We start from the raw sequence: 22,881 nt of genomic DNA on the forward strand, positions 1-22,881 counted from the left end.
GTTGGTAGCATACTGCAGTGATTTGTGGTAGGTGATCTAGTTGTTGTTGTTGTTTTTTGAGGTGGAGTCTTGCTCTGTCGTCAGGCTGGAGTGCAGTGGCGTGATCTCAGCTCACGGCAGCCTCCACCTCCTGGGTTCAAGCGATCCTCCTGCCTCAGCCTTGCAAGTAGCTGGGACTACAGGCGTATGCCACCACGCCCTGCTAATTTTTTGTATTTTTAGTAGAGATGGGGTTTCACCATCTTGGCCAGGATGGTCTCAATATCTCGACCTTGTGATCCGCCTGCCTCGGCCTCCCAAAGTGCTGGGATTACAGGCGTGAGCCACTGTGCCCAGCCTACAAGGTGGTCTAGTGTTTTGATTACGTGTTGACATGTGGCAAAAGTGTCTACATGATTATAGGTGATAAAGCTAATACATGATTACATGACTTGGTACCAGTTGGTTACACACAGGGTACAGGGGTATATGTTATACTGAGTGATGCTGTGGGTTGGTTACACAGCACTCCATATAACATGCTGGCTCCATTACATGCCTCACAGAGTGTTTACGTGTACCACGGATTGCAGGGTTGCTTTTAATGTATTGGTGGTCAGTTCTACATGGACCCTCCATGTGGCGGGGGGGTGCAGTTCCTTCCTGGGCAGAGGTGAGGGTTAAATGAGAGGGCAGTGAGTGGGGGCTGGGGAATCAGGGGCCCGGTACCTTGGTGGGGCTGTTCCTGTCCAGAGTGCTGGCCTGGCTGGTGGCAGGCCCCCCACATGCCAGTGCGTGGTAGCTGGAATTGGAAAAGCAGTGGGCATGACTGCTACTTTGAGACAAATCTGGGAAGAGAACAAGGTGCCACATACCATCATACCCCTGCCCCTGGCATGAGATACCCCCAGTACTAATGCTTGCGCTGGGAGCCTTGAGAGAGCCCTGCAAAGACAGGCAAGTACTCCATCCCCCAAGCTTCCTGGCATCCACTACTCCTACTGAAATCTGGAGAGCCTGATTTGCTCCTTCCCTTACGCTGGTCCTCCCTGCAGCATGCAGAATGCAGGATAGGCTCACCTGTGCCAAGGGGAGGCACTATCAACTGGAGCCTGGATGGGGCATGTTTGCTTTGATAGCCTTACATGTCCCTGAGTCCCTATTTAGGGCTGGACTCACCTGCTTCCTTCTAGGGTCACATCCTGGTAATGAGATCATAAAGAGAACCTCACTTCTGACTCTGCTCTTCCCTCCTAAGGATTCCAGAACCTCTCCATAGGGCTGGGGAATACCAGAGGAATGACTTAGGAAACCCTAGCCAGCCTTCTCAGTATAGTCATAGAAGAAAATCCCCAAATCTGTGTGTGGGATGTCTGCTTTGGCTGTAGTGTGGCACGTAGACCAGGAGCTCCTTGAAGGCATGGTGTGCACTGGCCTGCCTCTGTCTATCCTGCAGTGCCTAGCATGAAGCTGGACATACAGAAGGCAACACTTAGCAGGAATGGGCTGAAGTGATCTGGGTTTTCTAAGCACAAGATGCAGGAGGCTGCAGATGAGCCATGAGCCACGTGCCATGGAGCTACCTGGAGAGAGCTGTCACCTTGTGCTCACCCAGACAGGCTCAGCCTCACATAGCCCAGGACTATAGGGCAATTTCAGAGCATTTTGGCCTCTACTGTTTAGCCAATATGAAGCAAAAAACCTTTCTTATTTCCAAGGCAGCAGTCCAGGGTTCAGGGGAAAGGAAGGATATCGCCCAGCAGCCCCATCTTGACCCCGCTCAGACTCCCAAATAAAATGCGTATTGGAGCTGTTAACCACATTCATGGATGCACTGGGCTCTGGCACACTTGCCGGAGGGACATTGTCCAAACTTTCAGACCTCCCCTAAGTCAGGTACTATCCCCTTCCACTGTACTAATAGGACCCTCCTAACTGGGAACTGGGAAGGAGGGTTGTCCTGAGGCGTTCACCAGGGAAACAGAAATGGATGAGCTCTGGGCACTGGGCTCCAAGGTCTAGCCTCCTGAGGTGGTACAGGCATCAGGTTGGGGAGACGGTCCTCTGGAGAGCTTAGGAAAGTGGCTGGTTAGTGTGGGTGCTCCTGAGGCTGAAGGCTGGTGAGAAGGATAGGGAAGCTCTGGGAAAATGGCAGGAGGCTCCCAACCACAGCTGCTCAGAGCTAGGGACTCAGGAAACAATTTTCCCTTGGAACCCCAGATATCTTTTCTAGGTAGGCTCCTGCTCCCCATCCCCACTGTCACTCTAGGGGAGACTGAGCTTCCACATTCAGCCACAGCAGCCAACCCTACAGGCACAACCATTCCTGGGGTATTTGTGTGTGGAGGGGAAGAGGAGGGAGGCCAGGAGCATGGCCCTTACCTGAGAGGGAGTAGTCGGTGCTGGTCATCCTCATGGCAGGTGTGTAGGAGACACGGGGAGCCAGGTCTCGGGCCTTCTCTTTCTGCCGCCGCCGATGCCAGGCAAATAGGCCCAGCAGCACCACAATGAGGAATAACAGGAGCATGATGCCTGTGACAGCACCCACCGAGTGCCGCTCTGCACCCAGTGCTGGGCTGATCTTGGTGTAGGGATTCAGCTCCTCCATCATGAGGGCAGCTGCGGGCAGAGGGAGGGCCTGAGCCTGGGGCTGGCTTCTTGTGCTTCAGGTCTCCTGGGCCTGGGTTCAGATGCCTGTAACCCCTCTAATGTTAGGAGATCTGGTTCTGGCTTTGGCCCGATTCCTGAGTCCCTACGTGACTACCCCCAGCCCTCACTGTGCCTTCATCCCTAAAGGGGATGGAGTCTCAGGGTCATGACAAGGAGCAATTGCGACTGTGGATGTGAAACAATAAATATTATTTCACTCTGTTCCAAAAATGAGTTAACAGATATTAATTCATTTTCTCTTCAGCCCTATGAAGGGATTAGTATTTTCCTTTCACAGATGAAAAAACCAGTTTATCAAAAGGTTAGGTAATGTGCCCAAGATTACATAACCTATAATTGGCGGAGTCAGGAAAAACTGAACACAGCTCCTCTCCCTGCTTCCTAATTGTGTGGCTCAGAGTCCCTGGTTTGCTCATTTGTAACATGGGGACAATAACCCCACCCTCCCCAGTCGTGAGCACCAAGTGATAGACTGGCAAGGAAAGCTCTTACGTACTGTGCTATTATTTCCAGGATTACTGCCTGCAGGACCCCTCTTGGTTATATATGTGAGGGCTGCCCCCACCCTCCATGCTGATGCTTAGTCTAGGAGGCTGTCCTGCCAGGCCCACAGTGTCTAGACTTCTTGACTGTTGGCTGCTGGCTGAACTGAGCTGGCCAACATCACTAGGGAGGTAAATGTGCTGCAATATCGTTCTCAGTGATTTATCCTCAGAATGCAATGGAAATCTGTCTTTTGGCTCCTTTTCTGTAATGTGAATAATTGAGAGCCCATTTTCATCCCCCATCTATAACCAACATGTTTGCAGCACGTTATAAAGGCTTTTATATAACAAAGCCAGCATTTATTGGAGTGTTCACTTATGGGCCAGGCACCCCGCTGAGTCTCTTACTCATACTGTCTCAACGTGATTCTCACAACTGGACCCTGGGACTCCATCCCCTTTAGGCCCTATGAGGTGTCATCCGACTGTAGTGCTAGAACCAAGGTCGAGCCCCTTTGGGCTCCTCGGCCTTCAGAGTAACCTTGTGTCATGGGGGAAGATGATTAATCTACTCTTCCCACTTTGCATGTGGAGTAACAGGCCTAGCAAAATCAAATAACCTACCCAAGGACACCTAGTGGGTAAGGCAGAACTAGAACTTGGCAGATATTCTAACTTGGTCTGGTGGCCTTTCCATAGTACTAGCTTGTGGCTACCCTTGCTTGGCTCATGGGAAACTTGCCAAGGGTGAGCCTAGGGAGGCTGTGACTGAGAGACTGCCTGCTCCTTATGCCTCTCCAGCACTTGGAGCCTCTGCAGCCCACCCTATTCCTGCTGTTGTCCTCACAAATGTGAATAAAGGGAAGTATCATCAAATCCAGCTGTTCGAGTTGGAATCTCCCTAGAGCTGCCATGGGGCCCTTTCCACAGACCCCGGGGCTCTGCCACGTGTGTATTACCTTGGTCACACCTGATTCCTTTGAAGCCAGGGCTGCAGTAACAGGTGCCGGTGACATGGTCACAGGTGGAGTTGTTCATGCACTCACATAGCTGCTGACACCCATAGCCAAAGGTTCCTGGGGCACATCCTGTGTGGCACAAAGAGTTAGGGTAGAGGACCCACTCACTCTCCACCCCTCCCATTCCATGTTTAGACAGCTATGGCAATAAGCCTGTTCTGCCTCCCACTGAGTGAAGCCTATTCCCTTAGCTCCTGTTGAGGAGCATTTATAGCACTGAGTGGGGGACACAGGGACAGAGGAGGAGCGAGCAGGGCCCACTCACCCCTACTTCCTCCTCATGCAACACATTTAAGCAGTATCTTCCACCTGCCATGCCCTAATCTGAGTGCCATAGGGACTTTAAAGAATAATAAAAAAAAATCCTGCCTCCCACTATTCTCTCATTACCTGCTATGACCTCTGCCCTAAATGCCCCCCACCAACTGAAGGGAGAAATTCTTCAAACAATAATGTAGGCATGACCTTCCTCAGCATTTTTCCTTGGAAGTTGTCCCCAAAGTCAAGGGACCAAGGGGTACAGAGCCCTGAGTGAGTCGACCTTGAAGTGGGAGGCATCCTCTGCAGGAGGCTGGGGCCCAGCAGCATCACCCAGGATCAGGGGTCAGGGCAGCTTACTCTGCTCACAGTGTTGCCCGGTGAAGCCTGTGCGGCAGGTGCACTTGCCACTGATGTGGTCACAGCTGGCGCCATTCTGACACTGGCATACGCGCCCACAGTCCTTCCCAAAAAATGCTGCTGGGCACCCTAGAGAAACAGGATTTCCAGTCACGAGAGTTGCTGCTGGGTGGGGACAAGGGGGGGCAGCAGGAACCAGACCTGTCTTCTGTCTCTTTTTTTGCTGAGCATGGGATGAAGACTAGTGAGACCCTGCACCAGAGTTGTCTCCCTGCTCAGGATCTTCAGCTGAAGTGGTAGGGGCAAGGTGATCCTTGCCTTTCCAAGACAGAGGGGCCTTGGAACCACAGGTCAGGCTAGGGTCTACTTCCTGTGTGGACACAGGCTGCTCCTCCCCACTCTGGGCCCCACTGTCCAAGGAAGGTCTGGTCTTGGTGATTGCTGGGGTACCTTGCAGCCCTGACCTTCCAGGACTTTGGGCTTGTCAATCCCCTGAATCCAGTCAGGTCTGGAGCTGCCCCTGCAGAGCTCCTCAGTTCTCGTGGGGCAGGAGTCAGGTACCAGTCCTGGGGCTGCCTGCCTTCCTCCCTCCCTGCTGGTCTGGACAATGCCCACAGTGGCCAGTAGGCCGCAGCATGGTATTCTAAGTGGCTGGGAGGCCAGGAGGTGGGGCTTACGCTGTGTGCAGAAGAGTCCAGTCCAGCCAGGGGTGCAGTGGCAGGCCCCGTCCTCGGCGCTGCAGCTCGCCCCATTGTGGCAGCTGCATGCATGGAAGCAGGCGGGGCCCCAGAACCCGGGTGGGCAGGCTGGGATGTCGGTGAAATGCAGAGGGTGAGGGGAAGGCAGAGAGGGGCAGACGGAGAGGGAGAAGAAGGGGGAGTACACGTCAGAGCCAAGATGCCAAGATGGACCTGGCTGACATTTCCTGGCTTTCAGGGGCCTCATGCACTGTTCCCAGAATTCCTGCACTTACTTCTTGGCTTAGTTACCCAGGATTCCCATTAAGCCCAGATTCTCTGCCCACTCTCCAAGTCTTTGATGACTGACTCAGCAGGACTCTGAGGGCCCCCAAGCCTCCCCTCTCAGGGGACTGATTTGGAGCATGCGGGTAAACATTGTGGTTTACCGTGTATGTACTGTGTGTGCTTCCCCATGAAAATGGGGACTTTCCTAGGGCAGGAGCTCTCTTCTCTCAGTTGGTGAGCTCCTGATGATGGAGCCTGTCTCCTCATCAGAATGGAAATTCCCTCAGCCATCTAACTAGGACCGCCCCAAGGGTACTGGCTAGGTCTCACCCATCAGACAAGGAGCTCCACAGGGTCTCTGTCCTTAGTTTGGGGGCTTCTGGAAAGGGGCTGTTCCCTTCACATCAGATTGGTGCACTTTACATGAACAGCCTCAAGGACATCATTCACATGGGCCAGCCACCCAGAGGGCACTGCACCCTCCTGAGGTGGCTGCCCGGGCCTCATCTCACTTTCCTACTCCCAAACTCGAGCATGCTGTTGCACCACCTCTTCCCCATCCAAACTCGGGCTGCTCCTTGCGCAGGTGCTAATGGAGTGTTAAGTCTCAGAATTCATAGCATTAATGGTACTATGAACAATATCAGTACCTTTGATACCAGCAGTTAATACCAATGATCAATCCTAATAATCCATCATGTTAGCTATAGAGCTAAATGGGGCTCATTCCTACATGCAGAAGGCGATTTCATCCCTGGAAGTGGAGGCACCAGGACAGAGAGGTTTTGGGCAACAAAGGGAGAATTTTTGGGCCTGACCCCAGGTAGGGGCATTTCCAGGTGGCAGCAGCTTACCCTGTGAGCAGTCCTTGCCAATCCATCCAGGAAAGCACTGGCAGGAGCCATCGATAGGGCTGCAGGTCCCGTTGTTGGCACAGGAGCAGAGCTGGGCACAGTCCTGCCCAAAGTATCCTCCAGTACACACTGTGGGCACAGGGCAGCCTGGCACCCATCCTCCCACCTGTGTTCCTCTGACCTCCACCCACAGCCTTATCCCTAGAAGTTCCCAAGCCACAGCCATGATCACCCGGGGGTCATGGATCTGGATGGAAACCACGCCCGCCTTGGTACCCTGGTCACCCTTCTCCATTTGCACATAAATGAGTTGCCCCTCTCATGCGTACAGCTGCATTCTTCAGAAGGCTCTATTATGATTGCCTTTAAGAACAGCCTGAGGCCCATGGAGGTAGAATCACCTGACTTAGGTCTCACAGATGAGAAGTGGGAGGCTGAGCACTGTACTTCTGGACTCACAGTCCAGTGCTCCCTGTACTGTTCCACAGCCTTCTGCTTTCTATTACCACTTTCACCAACATCACGGATTCCACAACCATGAGGGTAGAGAATATGTACAGCTGGACAGAGAGGGACAAATGCCACGTGGCAGGCCTGCCTGCGGGTTGACTGTTAGAGGACCAGCCCTGAATGTCTGTCCCTGCCTACCTCTTTCCTCTGACCTGTTGCTCAAGCCTCTCAGCTCAACATCTTCCTCAGGAAAGCCCTCCTGAGTTCACAAGGCCCTCTCCACCACTGGTATTTCCAATTTGAGTCACTTGGAGGATTTTGGTCACAGACCTTCCTGGAGGAGTCACTGCTTGGTCCCTGGAGGAAGAGCTGGTTTCCTCAGTCAGGCTGCAAAGCTCTTTTAGGACTAGGTTTGAGTATTCATTGAGTATTTAACCTTTTGTTTCCCTGTGCAATTCATCCCCCACCTGCTTCCTACAGCTTGAGCTCTCTAAAGCACAGCTTTCTTCATGGCACTCCTATGTCCTGCTCAGAGAGCCTCAGTGAATTCCCCATCGCCACAAAATAAAGTCGATCCTGGAGAGCAGCACAGAGGATGATGGGAAGGTGTTGATTCTTGAAGATACATGACTTCCCCCAGGGCCCAGGTCTCTCACATCTTGGGCTGAAACCCTCTGCTTTATACCACACTGCCTCATATTGGTAGTTCTTCCCCAGCCAGATGGTGGGCAGCTAGTGGCTAGGATCTAAATCTACTCAGTGCCTCTCCTGGACTTGATTGGTAGTTGAGACAAATAATACAGGCAATGGTGGACCAGACTCTCCAGTCCAAAGCCTTGGATTTAGGTCTAAGTTTTCTTTATGTATTCAACAAACATACACATGACACTTAAATGCACCAGACACTGTTCAATGTGCTTCACAAATACAGGCATACCTCAGAGATGTGGGTTTGGTTCCAGACCACTGCAAGTGAATATTGCAATAAAGCAAGTCACACAAATGTTTTGGTTTCCCAGAGCATACAAAAGTTATGTTTACATTATACTGTAGTCTATTAAGTGTGCAATAGCCTTATGTCTAAAAAACAATGTACATGCCTTGATTAAAAAACACTTTATTGCAAAAAAAAATGCTGACACAGACACGAAGTGTACACGTGGTGTTGGAAACATGGCACCGACAGGGCTTGCTTAAGGCAGGGTTGCCCCAAACCTTTGTTTTTTTTGTTTCGAGACGGAGTCTCGCTACGTTGCCCAGGCCGGAGTGCAGTGGTGCAATCTCGGCTTACTGCAACCTCTTCCTCCCAGGTTCAAGCGATTCTCCTGCCTTAGCCTCCCCAGATAGGCACGCGCCATCACGTCCGGCTAATTTTTGTATTTTTAGTAGAAACAGGGTTTCACCATGTTGGCCAGGCTGGTCTCGAACTCCTGACCTCAAGCCTTGGCCTCCCAAAGTGCTGGGATTACAGGTGTGAACCACTGCACCCGGCCAAACTTTTAATTTAAAAAAAACAAAACAAAAAAACAACAACAAGCAAAATGCAGTTTCTGTGAAACACAATAAAACAAGGTATGCCTGTATTTAGTTCACTTACTCTTGGAATACTATTATATAGTCTCATTATTTTGCCTTATCATTAACTCTGCTTTGTAGATGAGAAACTGAGGCAGGTTAAGTAACTTGCCCAAGGTCACACAACTAGGAAGTTGTACTGCTTGCTGGCTAAGTGCCTTTGAGCAAACTCTCTGTTTCCTCATCTTTGAGGTGGGAATGGGAACCCTCACTGACTGTCCTAGGACCATGGTTAGTAGCTGTGGCAGGCTGGCTGATTTGGGGCCCCATGCTTCCCCTGGCAGAAACCTTAGCTCCCTTCCAGGAAGTTCCAGTGCCAAGAGGGTGACATGCATCTCACCTGTTTGCAGCTCAGGCTCCAGCTTTTTGAAAAGCAGGCTGCCCAGCCTCTTCTTTCCCACCTCTGGGAGGTGCTTGATTTGGGGAACCCATCCCCAAGTCCTGGCCCTCTGTGGGGAGTAGGGTGCCAGAGCTGCTCCCCCTACCCTACCCCCAAAATGAACTCTGAGCTTCTCTAACAAGACAGTCTTATCTTTGAAGTCTTTCTCACATACATGAGGCCAAGAAATTTACCCACAGAACTGCTAATACGATCAATCTAATCCATTAATTGGTCGACTTCTTAGCTGAATCAAGAGTAAGGCAAAGAGAGGGGCAGTGGACAGAAGGGGGGCTGGTGAAAAGAAAACATCTGGTTATATTTAATCTATGTTTAATGATTCTGCATAAGCAGTGTCTGTAATTTGTAACTTGCTGGAAAGCCAGTCATTAGAAGGTGTCAGTTCAATTTTTTACAAGGTTTGAGACTTAACCAGGGCAGTTGCCATTAATAGCAAACTCTATTAGATCTATATGTGGGAAATACTCATTAGGCCAGTGGGCGATAAATCAGACAACGCAGCATCTGAGAGTTACTCCTCGGGCTGCATGGGTCCTAATTTAGACCTAGACTATCTGTATTGATGGCCTAGTCTCCTGTGTTTAATAAGTAAACCTCAACATGTCAGGTTATGATTAAACCATCCTAGGAGGGCTGCAAGTAAATGAAACTGTCACATATGTTTCTCTAGGGCTCAAACTTCTCATGACCTCAAAGCATCATGTAGTAAACTTTCTATTCATGCATATTAACAGCCCACACACTTGCAAAAATAGCCCAGCTCAGCAGTGATTATTCATCAAAAGAATGGGTTCCCCTGGGAGGTAGTGAGCTCTCAGTCAACAGAAGTATTTAAGCAGAGTCCGGATGAGATTTCTTACATAGATGACCTTGAAGTTGCTTTTAGCCCTAAGTTTAACTTATCCTAAGCTCCCTTCACTCCTTTCAGGTTAGAATGCAAGTTCTGTAACCTTGTGTTCAAACCTGTTCTGAAGGCCCCAGCCTACCTTCTGAGCCCCATTTCCCACCCCCAGCTACCATATCCATCAGCTGTTCCCTGTAGCATGCCCATGTCTCTGTGCTTTGCCTAAGCTGCTTCCTCTACACAGAATGCTTTTCTTCCTTTTCCACCTTTCAAGCTAAGGCCCAGCTGAAGTCCTGCATGGTCCATGGAGCCTTCTCCCAAATCCACACTGTCTTGTCCTAAGAAAGCCAGGGATGGCAATAGGCAATGATGTGTGGAGGCAGCTCCTACCTTCTCACTGGTTGTTCAATATTTGGGAATTTTGTGAATGATGTTAAACCATTGGTACCTTAAAATCAGCCATGGTAGGAATATTTATATTTTAAAAATCTGCAGATGTTACAGATCAGGGTTTTTCCCCCACAAAGAGCTGGTAGGGCAGAACACCAATGCAAATGAGCTTTATATCTCTTTTCAACTCCTGCTGAGTGGTAGCAGTTCTTGGAGTCGGTATTGTGAAGGATTCTGAGGTCAAGTCAGGAAAGCATGTGGGGAGGGATTAGGGATGGTGGCCTGAATATGACGGGGAGAAGGGCTTGGAAGTTGCCATCTCCAGCCAAAGCCAGAGCCAGCTCCTCTGCACTCCCACAGCATTCTCTGCCTTTACCCTTGGCACTCGGCACAGACCACATGGTGCCACTTCTGATGCAGATCTCTATGCTTGTTTCACTTTTCATTCCTTCAGCATGCATGTCGGAATCAGAATTTGTTTCTGCCACTTGCTAGCTGCGAAATCACAGACAAATCATTTCACTTCTGTGAGCCTGTTAACTGTGTTAGGGCCTTTGTCTCATGCCATGTGGGGCTCAATTCTCATAAAGGCAGCCCAAGTCCTGAAGAGGGAAGGAGCTACCTCCACAGCGTATGATGAAAATCCCCAAGCCCTTCCTTCCCTGCCACTTTCCTCCCAGAACCTCTCACCTCCCCACCCAGTGCCTTCCCACTGGAGACAGTACCTTGGTTGCAGAGAGCTCCAGAGAATCCTGGGAGGCACTCACAGATGCCGCTGATGTGGTGGCAGGGCCCGCTGCTGTGCACGCAGAGGGGGCATGGCTGGGCGCAGCCGTGGCCATAGAACCCAGGGGGGCAGACTGAGGGTGAAGGGAAGATGGTGGTCAGCAGCCCAAGAGACCCCAGCCAGCCTAGCTACCCTTCCTGTTCCACGCTTCTCAGAAACATGGGAAGACCTGCATCCTTCCCACATCTTGGAGGGCACATCCCTTTCTGCAGAGAAGAGCTGTGGTGTGGCCCTGTTTCCATTGAGTAGCTGGGCTGGGCCCCAAACCTGGGGACAGAACTGCAGAGAGAGAGGAGACTAGAGGGAAGGAAGAGATGGGGGCTGATTCAAGAGCCCAGCCTCTCTCAGGCCATGGCTAGTTCCAACTGGAGAGGGCTAGGGAGGATGAGCCCTCTGACCTCTTTGGGGTCAGGGGATTAGCCTTACTTCTCTGGCATAAGGGTCCTCGGAAACCAGGGGCACACTCGCAGCTCCCATCCTCTGGGGAGCAGGAGCCTCCATTCTCACAGCTGCAGGAGACAGAGCAGTTGGGGCCCCAGCGGCCAGGTGGACACGTGCTGTCACAGCGGATGCCTGTGGGCCAGAGGCAGACTCAGGTCAGTGGTAAGAGAGGTGAGGGTGAAGGGAAGAATGGAGGGAAGGGGGACAGTGCAGTATGAAGAGGTGGAGGCAAGCATAGTGCATCCAGGAATGTAGAGGAGAAATCCGGCTGAGGCTTGGCTGGTCATGGAGGATTTTCAGGAAGAAGTGATGTCCAGAGTTCTAAAAGTCAAGGAGGAACTGACCAAGCAAATGAAATTATATGTACAAAGAGCAGGAGGCAGGAGAAAGAATCATGTCTTGAAAGAAATTACAAATAGCAAGTGTGGCTGGACCACAAAGTGTAAAATGGGGTACGGCAAGAGATGAGATTGTGGGAGTAAGAAGGGACCAGATCACAAGGGCCTCTTCTGTATGGCATCCAAGAACAGGACCGGGAGAAACCAACTATGGGCAAGTAAGTGCCAGCTGGGAGTGAGCCATATGCCCACGCATGTTAGCCCAGGAGCCACTGGTGCTGCTGGGTCCCTGCCAACCCACCCAGGGAGGGGCTCAGAGAGTAGGTAGGATCTTTTCAGATTCTTCTGACCAGACTCCTCAGTGCAGTATGTGTATCATTCATGCACACATACAATAGAAACCAGTGCTTTGCAAAAATTACATTTACTGTCACTATGTATGATGGACTCTGATGTTTTCTCTGTACTATGATGTATTCGATTTCAACTTTTAAAATGCTAGTTGTAACCCAACAATTTGATTTAATGACCCTCAGTTTGACAGAGGTTTATGGGGGAATGGATGGAATTTCTCAATAAGAAAAAGGAACAAAGTCTATAATAGTCTTTTTGGGCTCAGGTAGAGGAAATGTTTGTTAGGTTCCCTACAGCCTGAAGGTGAAGAAGGAATTTTAAAAGGCCTGAGGCTGGATGCCTCAGCTCTGGGGTAGGTTTTCTTCCCAGGCAGAAAGGCTTCCAGTCTGACATGCATTAGGGAAATGGAACATGTGAGCCCAGGAGATTGGCTTGGCTTCAGAAGGTGAATATCAGAGGCTCAGAGAGGGGCAGAATTAGCTGAAAAATCATGTCTGCCTTGTTATAAGGACAGTGATTGTGGGAAAGAGAAAGAAAGGAGAAAGACACTCATGCCCAGTGAACAGAGCCAGCCCTAGCAGCAGCAGGAGAGCAGTGGGACCAATTTAGAGGCAGACTGGAATTGTACAAGCCCACCTGGGCTGGCGAGGAGAGGGGAGGGAGGGTGGAACCACCGGAGAGGGGAGAGGGAGGGGGATGCAACAGGCTTTACTCATCCTCCTGTTCCTCAGTCTAGCCCAGCATCTGTGCTCCCTCCCTGTAATGTCTCAGTTTTGCAGCAGGGTAGAGGCTTCAGATGCCACTCTCTGGGAAATGGTTGCAGGTGGGTAGGTGGGGTGTGGGTTGGAGGGGGGGGGGGTGGGCAAGTGGTTTCCTCCCCAGGGAATGGGATCTGGCAGCCATATTTGCCATATTTTACCCATTGACAGGGGTCTCTCCCACTGGTGGTTCAGGTGCCCAAGAGGTGAACCCTGGACAGGCATCATAGATTGACTAGAGGGAGCTTGGGAAAGTGGCAACCATAAAACTGTTCAAGGTTTTGGATCCATCTTCAAGTTTCTCCTTTTTCTGGGCATAACAAAAGCTGTGATCTGCCATAAGGCTTTTTTTTTTTTTTTGGAGACGGGGTCTCACTCTATCACCCAGGTGGGAGTGCAGTGGTGTGATCTCGGCTCATGGCAACCTCTGCATCCCGGGTTCAAGCAATTCTGCCTCAGCCTCCCGAGTAGCTGGGATTACAGTTATGAGCCACCACCACAGCTGGCTAACTTTCGTATTTTTAGTAGAGACGGGGTTCCTCCATGTTGGCCAGGCTGGTCTTAAACTCCTGGTCTCAAGTGATCCGCCCGCCTCAGCCTCCCAAAGTGCTGGGATTAGAGTCGTGAGCCACTGTGCTGGCCTAGGATTTCTTTTGCCTATGGTTGTTGGAAACCCAGGATTCAGACCACAGGCCTAGGGACAAAGCTGTTCCTTGCACTGAGGTGGAGCTTTGCTGTCCACAGGGCCTCCAATTCCACTGCACGCCAAGCACTCTTTGCCAGCTGACCAAGGCACATGTGTCACACGTAGACAGTGCTCTCTCCTAAAGCTATAGGTATTACTGTGTTCATAAAACACAGTGTATGTGAAAGCACCACTGAATTCGTGGCAGCTGGTTGCTATTGTGTTTATCCCAGCCAGTGGCTATTAAAAGTATAGCTACTCTCATTGCGGAATCCTTAGTGTTTTCATGTCAAAAGGGGTCCTCATTTATGGAGATTGAGAGCCATGAGTGTACCATGTTTATTCTCAGACTGAAGGTGGCTGCAAAGTCCCACTGGGTTCTAGGACTTGGCAGTTATTATATTCTGGGCCTGTTTCTGTGGGAGTGGGGCTGTTTGTGGTTCTTATATGTCCCAAGACCTTCTTGGAGCTTAAGACATGGGATCTAAGTGGAAAGAAGGGTCAAGGATTTCCCCATATGGAGTGCCCAGTTCCAGAAGCAACTTACTGATATGATCAAAGGGGCTGGCCTTGGCCTTGTGGGAGGCTCCCAGCTGTAGTTTCTGAAGAAGCAGCTTCAGTTACCTTCCTGGGCCCCAGTTTTCGCTACAGTTGGATAGGGATAGTCCCCCTCAGAGGTCCTTTCCTTTCTTACTCTAGGGAATCCCCTTGCTTTATTTTTCAGGACTCCTCCCCACCCCCACATCTAAATTGGTGGGTAAACCTAGGCTAGGAATCCATACATGTTGATCTCTAGTTCATGCAATGAAGCCAGTAGCCACTCAGCAGCCCATATCCTTCAGGGTCCGTTTAGGGCCCTCCTTCTCCAGGAAGCCTTCTTGGATGTCTGCCCAGGGAGACAAGTGTCTCTTTGATAATCAGCAGCATACAGCTTTGTCTCTACCTGTTACTTGAAAGCTTCATACATGAGACCTGTCTCCCCTGCCAGCAATTTGAAGACAGGTACCATGGCTTACTGCCACTTCTGACTTTGCTTACCTAGGTGCTTCTTATGGACAGGATGCCATCTTGGTCATTTTTGCATCTTTGGTGCCCAACACAGTGTTTGGCACACAGTAGGTACTCAGAAACTGTTGCTTTTTACCATTTACTGCTGAGTCTGGCACGGTGCTGGGCACAAGGTAGCTGCCAATATAAAGGCTTGGTAATTGCTTGAGTCAATAAATGCTAGTTGATTGAATAAATGGTTCCCCCTTAAGATACAATCCTGAGTCTTTCATCCTATTGGCCCTAATGTCCTGAGACCCCAGACAACTCCTTTTCCTTATCTGTGGCATGAGAAGGTTGGTGGAGATAATCTTTAAAGCCTCCCCCACTTTAAGGGGAAAAACCATGAATGGTTATAGGCCAACTTCCAGTTTATTTCAGTAAACATTTAATAAGCACATATTATGTGCAGGGCAAGATGAATAAGACAAAATGCCAATTGTCAGTAAGCCTGTGGCTTATGAGGGTTAAGGGGAGACATATGCACAGCTCAGGGCAGCCCCAAACCTGTGCCGAGCCAAGGAATGAGCAGTGTGCCAGGGACTGGGAAGTTAGGCACAGATTTTTCTTGAGGCAGAGGTGAGTGGGGAGGGCTCAGTGGGAGGCCCATCTCTGTCTCTCATTGGCCCCCTTCTGCATGACAAACCTCAGGACATCAATCACTTCTTTGAAGAGACTTCAGGACCACATTTGGGGAAATTAGGTTTAGAACAGCAGAGGCCTTGCTGAAAGGTTGTTCACCAAAGACAGAATTTTTAAGCACTAGATGTCATTAAAATCTTAATTGGCTCACTCAAAATTAAGGCAATGAAAAATTAAAGTTGATTTCCACTTGGCTCCTGCTGAGATTCTAGGGTGCCAGTGACCAGGGTTGAGCCTTATTCTTTACTGACGGGCAGGAGCCAGCAGGGCAGGGGAAGCCAGGCTGGAGATACTGCAGAGGAAGCAATGTCCCTGGCTCTTGGCTGCTTAGAAACTTTCTGGTTATGAACAGAGGCTGTGCAGCAACCTGGTGTTAATTATTTATCTGAGAACCTATACTGCCAGAAATGACTATATTTCTTTCTCTTTGCTGCTCATCACCTTGGGACTGGCTAGTAGGTTCACTTCTGAAATGCTTATTAAGCACTTCCTGTATTCATGGCCTGCTTTGCTTTTACTGAGCACTTACTATGTGCCAGGCACTGTTAGCACTTTATAGGTAGTAACTCATTTAAGCTTCAAAACAACCCTGTAGTTGCAAGGATAATTATCTGTATTTTATGGATGGAGAGTTCAGGCCCTGAGAGGTTAAATGACTTGCCCAAGGTCATAAGCCCCAGCAGTCTTGCTCCAGAGCTGGGTTCTTAACTACCGTGTTATCCATATCTCAGTGTGTGGCAGGCAGTGGATACAATGGTGAATAAGGCAGATGCCTCCATATAGCTGATGGCCACATTAGGGAGGCAGATAATAAACAGTTACCACAGTTGTCATTGAACTCTGATTTAAGTACCACAATAGGAAAAGTGTAGGGTAGAAGAATTAATAAAGGGAATGCTTTTGTCTTGGTCAGGTTGGGGTGGGTATTGTAGCAGGGGAAGTGCCTTCCCAGAGGAAGAAAGCTTTACATTGAAATCTGGTAGACAAGGAGTTATCAGGTGAAAAGGGGAAGGAATGATCCAGGCAGAGGGAATGGCATGTGCAAAGGCCTGGAGTCAGGAAGGTGGTTGGCTTCCTGAAGAAGTAGACTGCGGCCCTGGTGGCTGGAATGTAGTGAGCCACAAAGTGAACAGAGTGAGGTGGAGTCAGGCAGAGCCAGATCCCGTGGGCCCTGGGCCATGGTAAGGATTTAAAATTTTATGTAAGAGTCGTGGGAAGCCACTGAGGCATTCTGAACAGGGACTGAAATGGCAGATCTGGGTTTGAAAAGTTGACTCTGGCCACCAGGTGCAGAATGAATGCAGCTGGGCAAGAGCGGAGGCCAAGGCAGTGCCAGATGCGGGATGGTACCCAGCAGACCGTGTGGTGGCAGTGGGATGGAGAGAAGTAGATGGATTCACCTTGTATTTAGGAGGCAGGCTGACAGGATAGATATAAGGAACAGGATTCTGAGACTGGACTAAGGAGAAAGGCCCTTGTCCCCTTCTCCATCATATTCTCTAGATTGAGCACTTACACCCACCATATGTCAGCTTTCGACCTACTGGAGTGACTCCAGCGCCTTGGACAGAGCTTATACCTAATAGATGTTCAGTAAATACTTACTTGAATTAAATGGAATGGAGAACTGGAACCCAGAGCAGATAAAGGGAAAGATGCATACTCAGGGATCAAGAAGAGAGGTATTGAAGAAGAAAACGGTCAAGAGAAGTAGAATACCAAGAACCCAGTTTCACAGTACCTGGGTGGTGGCACAGCAAGGGAAGGTTACCTGTCCATCCAGCCAGGCAGCAGCAGTGGCCTGTGACGGGGTCACATCCATCAGCATGGCTGCAGTCACAGTGTTCACTGCAGTTCAGCCCAAATGTGCCATCCTGTGGAGAAGACAGGGAGAGAAAAATGATCAGACCCAAACTTCCAGAGGTTTGTGTACTTCTATGGATCTTTTCTTTAATTTTTACTTTTGGAGGGTCCAGTGAGATCTACTGGATCTTGATGACAAAACTGAGCCAGAACCCCACAGAGATGCAGGGAGTCTGGGGCTGGGGCACAATGGGGACACGTTTTGTAAGTGGGGATAACACAGCCATGAAGACACTCTGAAGAATTATTTGGCTGCATTAACAGGAGTATGAGGTTGAGAGGGAGGTGATACTCCTCCTCTACTTCTCAGTGGTCAAGCTCAAAGGCCTGTAATGATCATTAACTAAAATTGTAAATGAAAGTGCACTTTGCAAATTGTAACACATTGATCACCTGTGAGGAATGACTATGATTTATTCTTTGTTGCCGGGGAAGAAGGTAGTCACCAATTCTTATGTGCTCATTAGGTATCAAGAGCCTCATATACTTAATTTTTCTTAATCCTCACAGCAATTCCATGATATGATTCCATTATATTCCCACTTTAAAGATGAGAAACAAGGTTAGAGAGGTGAAGTAACATGCTCAAGGTAACAAAGGATGTGACAAAGCCAAGATTTGAACCCAGGATTGCAGGACTCCAAATTGCTCATTAAGGACTGCATTGCTCATCCAGCAATATCATATCAGTGGGTTTAACTTATTTGTATCTCAGACCTATAAGATCCAGTGATTAAGTCTGGGTGGTCATTATTGAACAGTGCTTGCTTTAGTCACCACACACTCTGATCATAAAAGTACAGACTGTTGGAACCAGAAGGAAGCTTAGACATTATCTACCAACGAATGGCAACTCTCATGGATTAGTAAGGGCTGTCTTGTAGCACTGGGTTGTGAAGGAATCTGAAGCTGCATTTGAGCTCAAGTGCCAGAGTCAATAATGTTTACCAAGAGCAGCACGGGAAAAGTGATGCCATGTCACCACATCTGCCAAGTATTTGCCATTTTATAGACGAGAGGGATGAGGGCCAAAGTAGTAAAATAGCCACAGAGAGGTTAGGACTAGGACTGTGACCTAAATCCAAGTGTCCCATCACCTAGCTTAGTGCTGTTCTCTGTGCACTCTTGTGGACGAACTAACACCAGGGAAAGGGCGTGAGGGGATGCTGAGCCCAACCTGTCCCTCCCCACCCTGGCACTCACCGGGCAAGGCAGCTCACAGGTGTCTCCCAGCCAGCCAGGAGTGCAGGAGCAGGAGCCGTCTATGGGGCTGCAGGCTGCCCCATTGGCACAGGTGCAGCTCTCGTTGCAGTTCAGGCCCCACATCCCACTGGGACATGGCAGGGTGCAGTCCAGGCCCTGCCACCCTGAGGGGAGGGAAAGGGACTGTCACTTCTCCATCCAGGCCCAGTGTGTCTTGTTGCCCACTCCCCCCAGCTCTGCACACAACATTCCACCCAAACCACTGGTTTCCTGAGGGCTGGGTTAGAACACACATTCCACACAGAGTTCAGAAATACAACAGAGCTGTTAGGAGAGCTGGGGCTAGAACCCAGGTCTCCTGCCTCCGGGTGCTCATTGTTTGTGCTGCAGGCAGATGATCCTACCTGGAACAGGCACCAGCTCAGGTGGTGAGTGCTGTCTCTGCCCAGGGTGGAGTCTGGCAGCTTATCTCAGGACCCTCTGAGGGACGGCTGATTCTCCATTCTTAGGCTGGTCACTGGCCTCTTTGCCTACCACACCATTTCTCCCCTTCCCTGTTCATGGTGGGGGCTGACCCCTGCAGGCTGCACATCCCAGGCTCCCCCTCAGCTGGCTCCCAGCCAGGCTGCCTGTAGGAGACCTGCCCACAGACTGGAGAGCGGGAGCAGGAGAGACAGGTGTGTCCTCTCCCTCTTTCTCTGCCTGGGGACTCAGGTGGTGGCACAGCCCCTCTCTCCACGTCCCAGCTCTTACCAGGTGGCCCTCACTCCCAGGCTCTGGGAAATCTTTCTTTTGTCCCTCCAACCCTAAGAGTGATAGCAGCTTCTCCCACAGGTGTTAATGTGTCTCGGTTGCACACTTTCCCTGTGTGCTGTTTAGCTCTTCAAACAACATTGCAATGAATCCCCTCATTACATTCCTGCTATTGAAATTCCTGGCATGGGTTTTCTTGCCTGGAACCCAACCAATATAGGCTCCCTGACCTTGCATGTGGGTGGGATTGGGGCAGCCCCACCTGAGACCCCTCAGCTGGCAGCACCACCTGGGGAATGTGCTCATATGTCGGGGATGGGCTTGGGAGAGGGCACATTACCTTCCTTGCAGGTACAGGAGCCATCTACTGGGGAGCAGGTGCCACCATTGTTACAGCTACAGATGGACGAGCAGTTGGGGCCATAGGTCCCTGCTGCACAGGAAACGGCACAGACCTCTCCCTGGAAAGGGAGGGGATGAATTTTGGATCAAAGGTTGCTCCATGTTGGGTGGCTGTGGTAGGCAGGGTAATGACCCCTGCTGCCCCCAACATGTCCATGTCCTAATCCCTGGGATCTGTGAATATGTTACCTTACATGGCAAAAAGGGACTTTGCAGGTGTGATTAAGGACGTGGAGATGGAGAGAATGTCAGGGTTTCAGGGGTTATCCAGGTGGGCTCAATATAATCATGAGTCCTTAAGAGTAAAAGATGACCAAAGAAGGTAGGTCAGAGAGATACACCATGAGGAGCCCTCCACCCGCTTGTGCTGACTTTGAAGATGGAGGAAGGGGCCACGAGCTGAGGAATGCAGTGGCCTCTAGAATCTGGGATCAACAGCTCTTTTACAGCTACCAAGAAAATGAGAGCCTCAGTCCTGCAATCAGAGGAACTGAATTCTGTCCACACTGTGAGCGAGCAGGAAATAGACCCTCTCCTAAAGCTTCCAGGAAGGAACATGGCCTGCTGGCACCTTGGCTTCAGCCTCGTGAAACCCATGCCAGACTTCTGACCTTCAGGACTGTCAGATAATAAATTTGTGCTGTTTGAAGCCACTAAATTGTGATTTTTTTACAGCAGCAATGGAAAACTAATATAATCCTTCTCAGTTATTGGAGGGGTCAGGCCTCCAGACCACAATACCAGGGACCTTGACTCCAAAGTCTGTATTAGGTCGAAGAAGCACCAAGTCTAACCCGTTGTCTCCCAATCTTATTTCTCACCCATAACCCCATGACACGAGTAGTAATATCCTATCCGCATTTGCCTGAGCCTCAGAGAAGTTAAATATAAATGATAGCTAATGCATATTGAGTCCTTTCTCAATATCATGTGCCATACACACTATCTCATTTAATTGTCACAGCACTCATAGGAGATAGAAGCTACTGCCTCAGCATTATTCTCACCTAACAGATAACTGCATGGAGAAGTTACTTAACTCTGCCAAGGTCACAGAACTAAACCCAGTTGCTCCTTGCTGGAACCCAGGCTGGCTGCTTAACCATTACATTACCGAGGATCCTAAACTGGCTACCCTGGAAAACATTCTGAGATAGGGATTAGTGAGCTCTTGAGAATAATCCCAATAAGGGATAAGGGAGGCGGTCGAGGCTGAGGAAAAGTTGAACCAAGGCACAGTTACAGTAACTTCTGCTGATCTGGCAGGAAGCTCTGAAGCTGAGATGACCCCTGGAGTTGTCCCACATGGGGGTAAAGGGAGGGAGATCCTTTATGCCTCCATCAATCACTGGCCATCCACTGGGATGGGGGAAGGGGCCATGACTCCTCAGGTGAGTTGTCTAACTTGGAGGGCGATGTCTATAGAGGGCCTCACCTGCGAGCCACTAACTTTCTGGCAGCTGGGGAAGAATGAGTGCTTCCGTCCTGAGGGGTGAATCTGGGCGTCCACTCTACCGGTAAGTGGGTACGCTGTTAGCTCCACAAAACAATTTGGACGAGGGGCAAGTTACAGGGTAGGGAGACCAGGAATGGAGGCTTCAGAGGCCTTGAGGAGTGGGAGCATTTAATCAGAGAAGAGTGGGGTAAAGGGGATCCAGGTGGGAAGAGGGTTGTGGACAAGAGTGCAGAGGAGTATGAGCTGGGAATGTGCTAGGGGTGGCTGAAGGGAGGAGTGAAGGAGATAGGTAAAAGTGGGGCTGGGAGTCTAGAATGCCAGGGGAGGGAGTTCGGGCTTTCTTCCCTGAGTCCCCCAGGACATGCTTCCCCACTTAGGAACCTACTGTGGGGCTGTCTATGCTGGAGCAAGTGGTCACTGGATGTTGAATTCCCACCTCCAGCCCCTAGGGAGTGTCTCCAGCCAGTGTCTCAGGCCTTACACCTAAGCTTTCCGTGGGAATCCTGATAATAAATTTGTCTGGGCTGGGAGACCAGAGCTTGTCTGGGCCCCACTAGCTGTGTGACACCAGATATGTACTGCCCGTCTCTGAGTCTCAGTTCCCGCATCTCTGAAATGACAGGCTTGGCATAAAGGAGCTCCCTTCTCAACTCTAAGGGTCCAGGCATCTGGCTTCACTCCTATGTGGGCTACAGAGAGAACCGAGGGTGTGGGTCTTTGCCACGGAGAGGCTCCTCTCCAGCCCTTTTCTGCTTCTGTCTCGCCCTTGGGGGCAGGGAGTGTGGAGTCCTTCCCTGAAGGCCCCACGGTTCCTGCTCTTTCCCCCACCAGTCCCCAGCAGGCCTGACCAGCTGGAGTCTGTCAGATTTCCCATTACCCAGAAAACTCCAATTTCTCCAAGATGATAAATAGCACATAAGAATCTGACCTCTGAGGGCCTTGGCCTGGGTGCAGACTGCAGGCACAGCATATGCCTTTCTCTTCATGAATCTGCTATCAGAAGGGGTTTCTCTCCCAGCGTCCTCATTAGTATCCCAAACCCCGATCTCCCTGCAAGGCCTCAGGTTGCCTGTGAGCCCTGTTGCAGGTCTGTTGATGGGGCTCAGAGAGGCCTCCTGCCCTGGCCGTGATCCATGGGACAGGATGCAAGAAGCCAAGCTCGACACATCTGCTCCCCACAATGCTGTGTCAGTTTCCTCCCAGAGAAGCCTATGCCTGGTCTTTGCGACAGTCCTGGGAGGCCACTGGGCTGAGATGGCTTTCTGCTTCCCAGAGAAGAAAAGGGAGACTCAGAGAGGGGCAGTGGCTTATCCAGGACCCCTGGTGTGTTAGTGCCAAGGTTAAGGAGAAAGAACCAGATCTTCCATCCTGAAAGGCAGCAGGGGTGAGGGATCAGAGGGTGGACTCTGGTACCATCCTGCTTCCACAGCTTATTCACCGTGTGACCATAGGCAATTTACTACATCCCCTGAGCCTCAGTTCCCACATCTGTTAAATGGGAATTAAAATGTCCTCTTCTCATAGGATTAAGAGGATTAAATTAGTTATTGTTTGTGTAGCAGTTAGAATAGTGCCTGATGGGTAGAAAGCACTATACAAGCTATTAGTGCAAAGATATAGCATCTCTTAGGGAAAGAATACCTTGTTTACCTTTTTATCACCTTCTCTGGGCTGGCTCCCTGTTCCCCCCTCACAGCTGACACAGGCTGGAACTTTTATCACCACACACTACAGGTATGGTCTTGGAGGACAGAATGACCACTCCCTGAGGGCCACTGTTCCAAACACTGCATTTGTCAGTTCCTCTGATATTGTGAAATATAAGGTCTTCATCCAGTTTCCTGCCAAGCAACTCCTGGAATCCTTAGAATCTCCAAAGTGAGGGTTTTTTTTGTTTGTTTGT

The 22,881-nt window shown here is 50.2% G+C and overlaps 1 protein-coding gene across 6 annotated transcripts in view; it reads right to left on the reverse strand.

The window, feature by feature from the left end:
• Nucleotides 1-22,881, reverse strand: part of MEGF11 (multiple EGF like domains 11) — a 389,675-nt gene that overhangs the window by 16,191 nt on the left and 350,603 nt on the right. For 3 of the 6 annotated variants that reach the window (XM_063698633.1, XM_055362646.2, XM_055362654.2), the window contains exons 11-21: nucleotides 19,461-19,581; nucleotides 18,368-18,531; nucleotides 17,073-17,175; nucleotides 11,463-11,609; nucleotides 10,975-11,109; nucleotides 6,591-6,719; nucleotides 5,449-5,577; nucleotides 4,772-4,900; nucleotides 4,094-4,222; nucleotides 2,362-2,598; nucleotides 709-827 (exon numbers count right to left, since the gene is read on the reverse strand). In XM_063698633.1, coding sequence (XP_063554703.1) covers nucleotides 709-827; nucleotides 2,362-2,598; nucleotides 4,094-4,222; nucleotides 4,772-4,900; nucleotides 5,449-5,577; nucleotides 6,591-6,719; nucleotides 10,975-11,109; nucleotides 11,463-11,609; nucleotides 17,073-17,175; nucleotides 18,368-18,531; nucleotides 19,461-19,581 — 1,542 coding nt within the window. The remainder of the gene's footprint in view (nucleotides 1-708; nucleotides 828-2,361; nucleotides 2,599-4,093; nucleotides 4,223-4,771; nucleotides 4,901-5,448; nucleotides 5,578-6,590; nucleotides 6,720-10,974; nucleotides 11,110-11,462; nucleotides 11,610-17,072; nucleotides 17,176-18,367; nucleotides 18,532-19,460; nucleotides 19,582-22,881) is intronic. The other 3 variants (XM_055362651.2, XM_055362661.2, XM_055362660.2) reach the window with 2 other exon arrangements.

The sequence above is a fragment of the Gorilla gorilla genome, chromosome 16 (assembly GCF_029281585.2).
Source record: "Gorilla gorilla gorilla isolate KB3781 chromosome 16, NHGRI_mGorGor1-v2.1_pri, whole genome shotgun sequence".
NCBI classification, from domain to species: domain Eukaryota; kingdom Metazoa; phylum Chordata; class Mammalia; order Primates; family Hominidae; genus Gorilla; species Gorilla gorilla.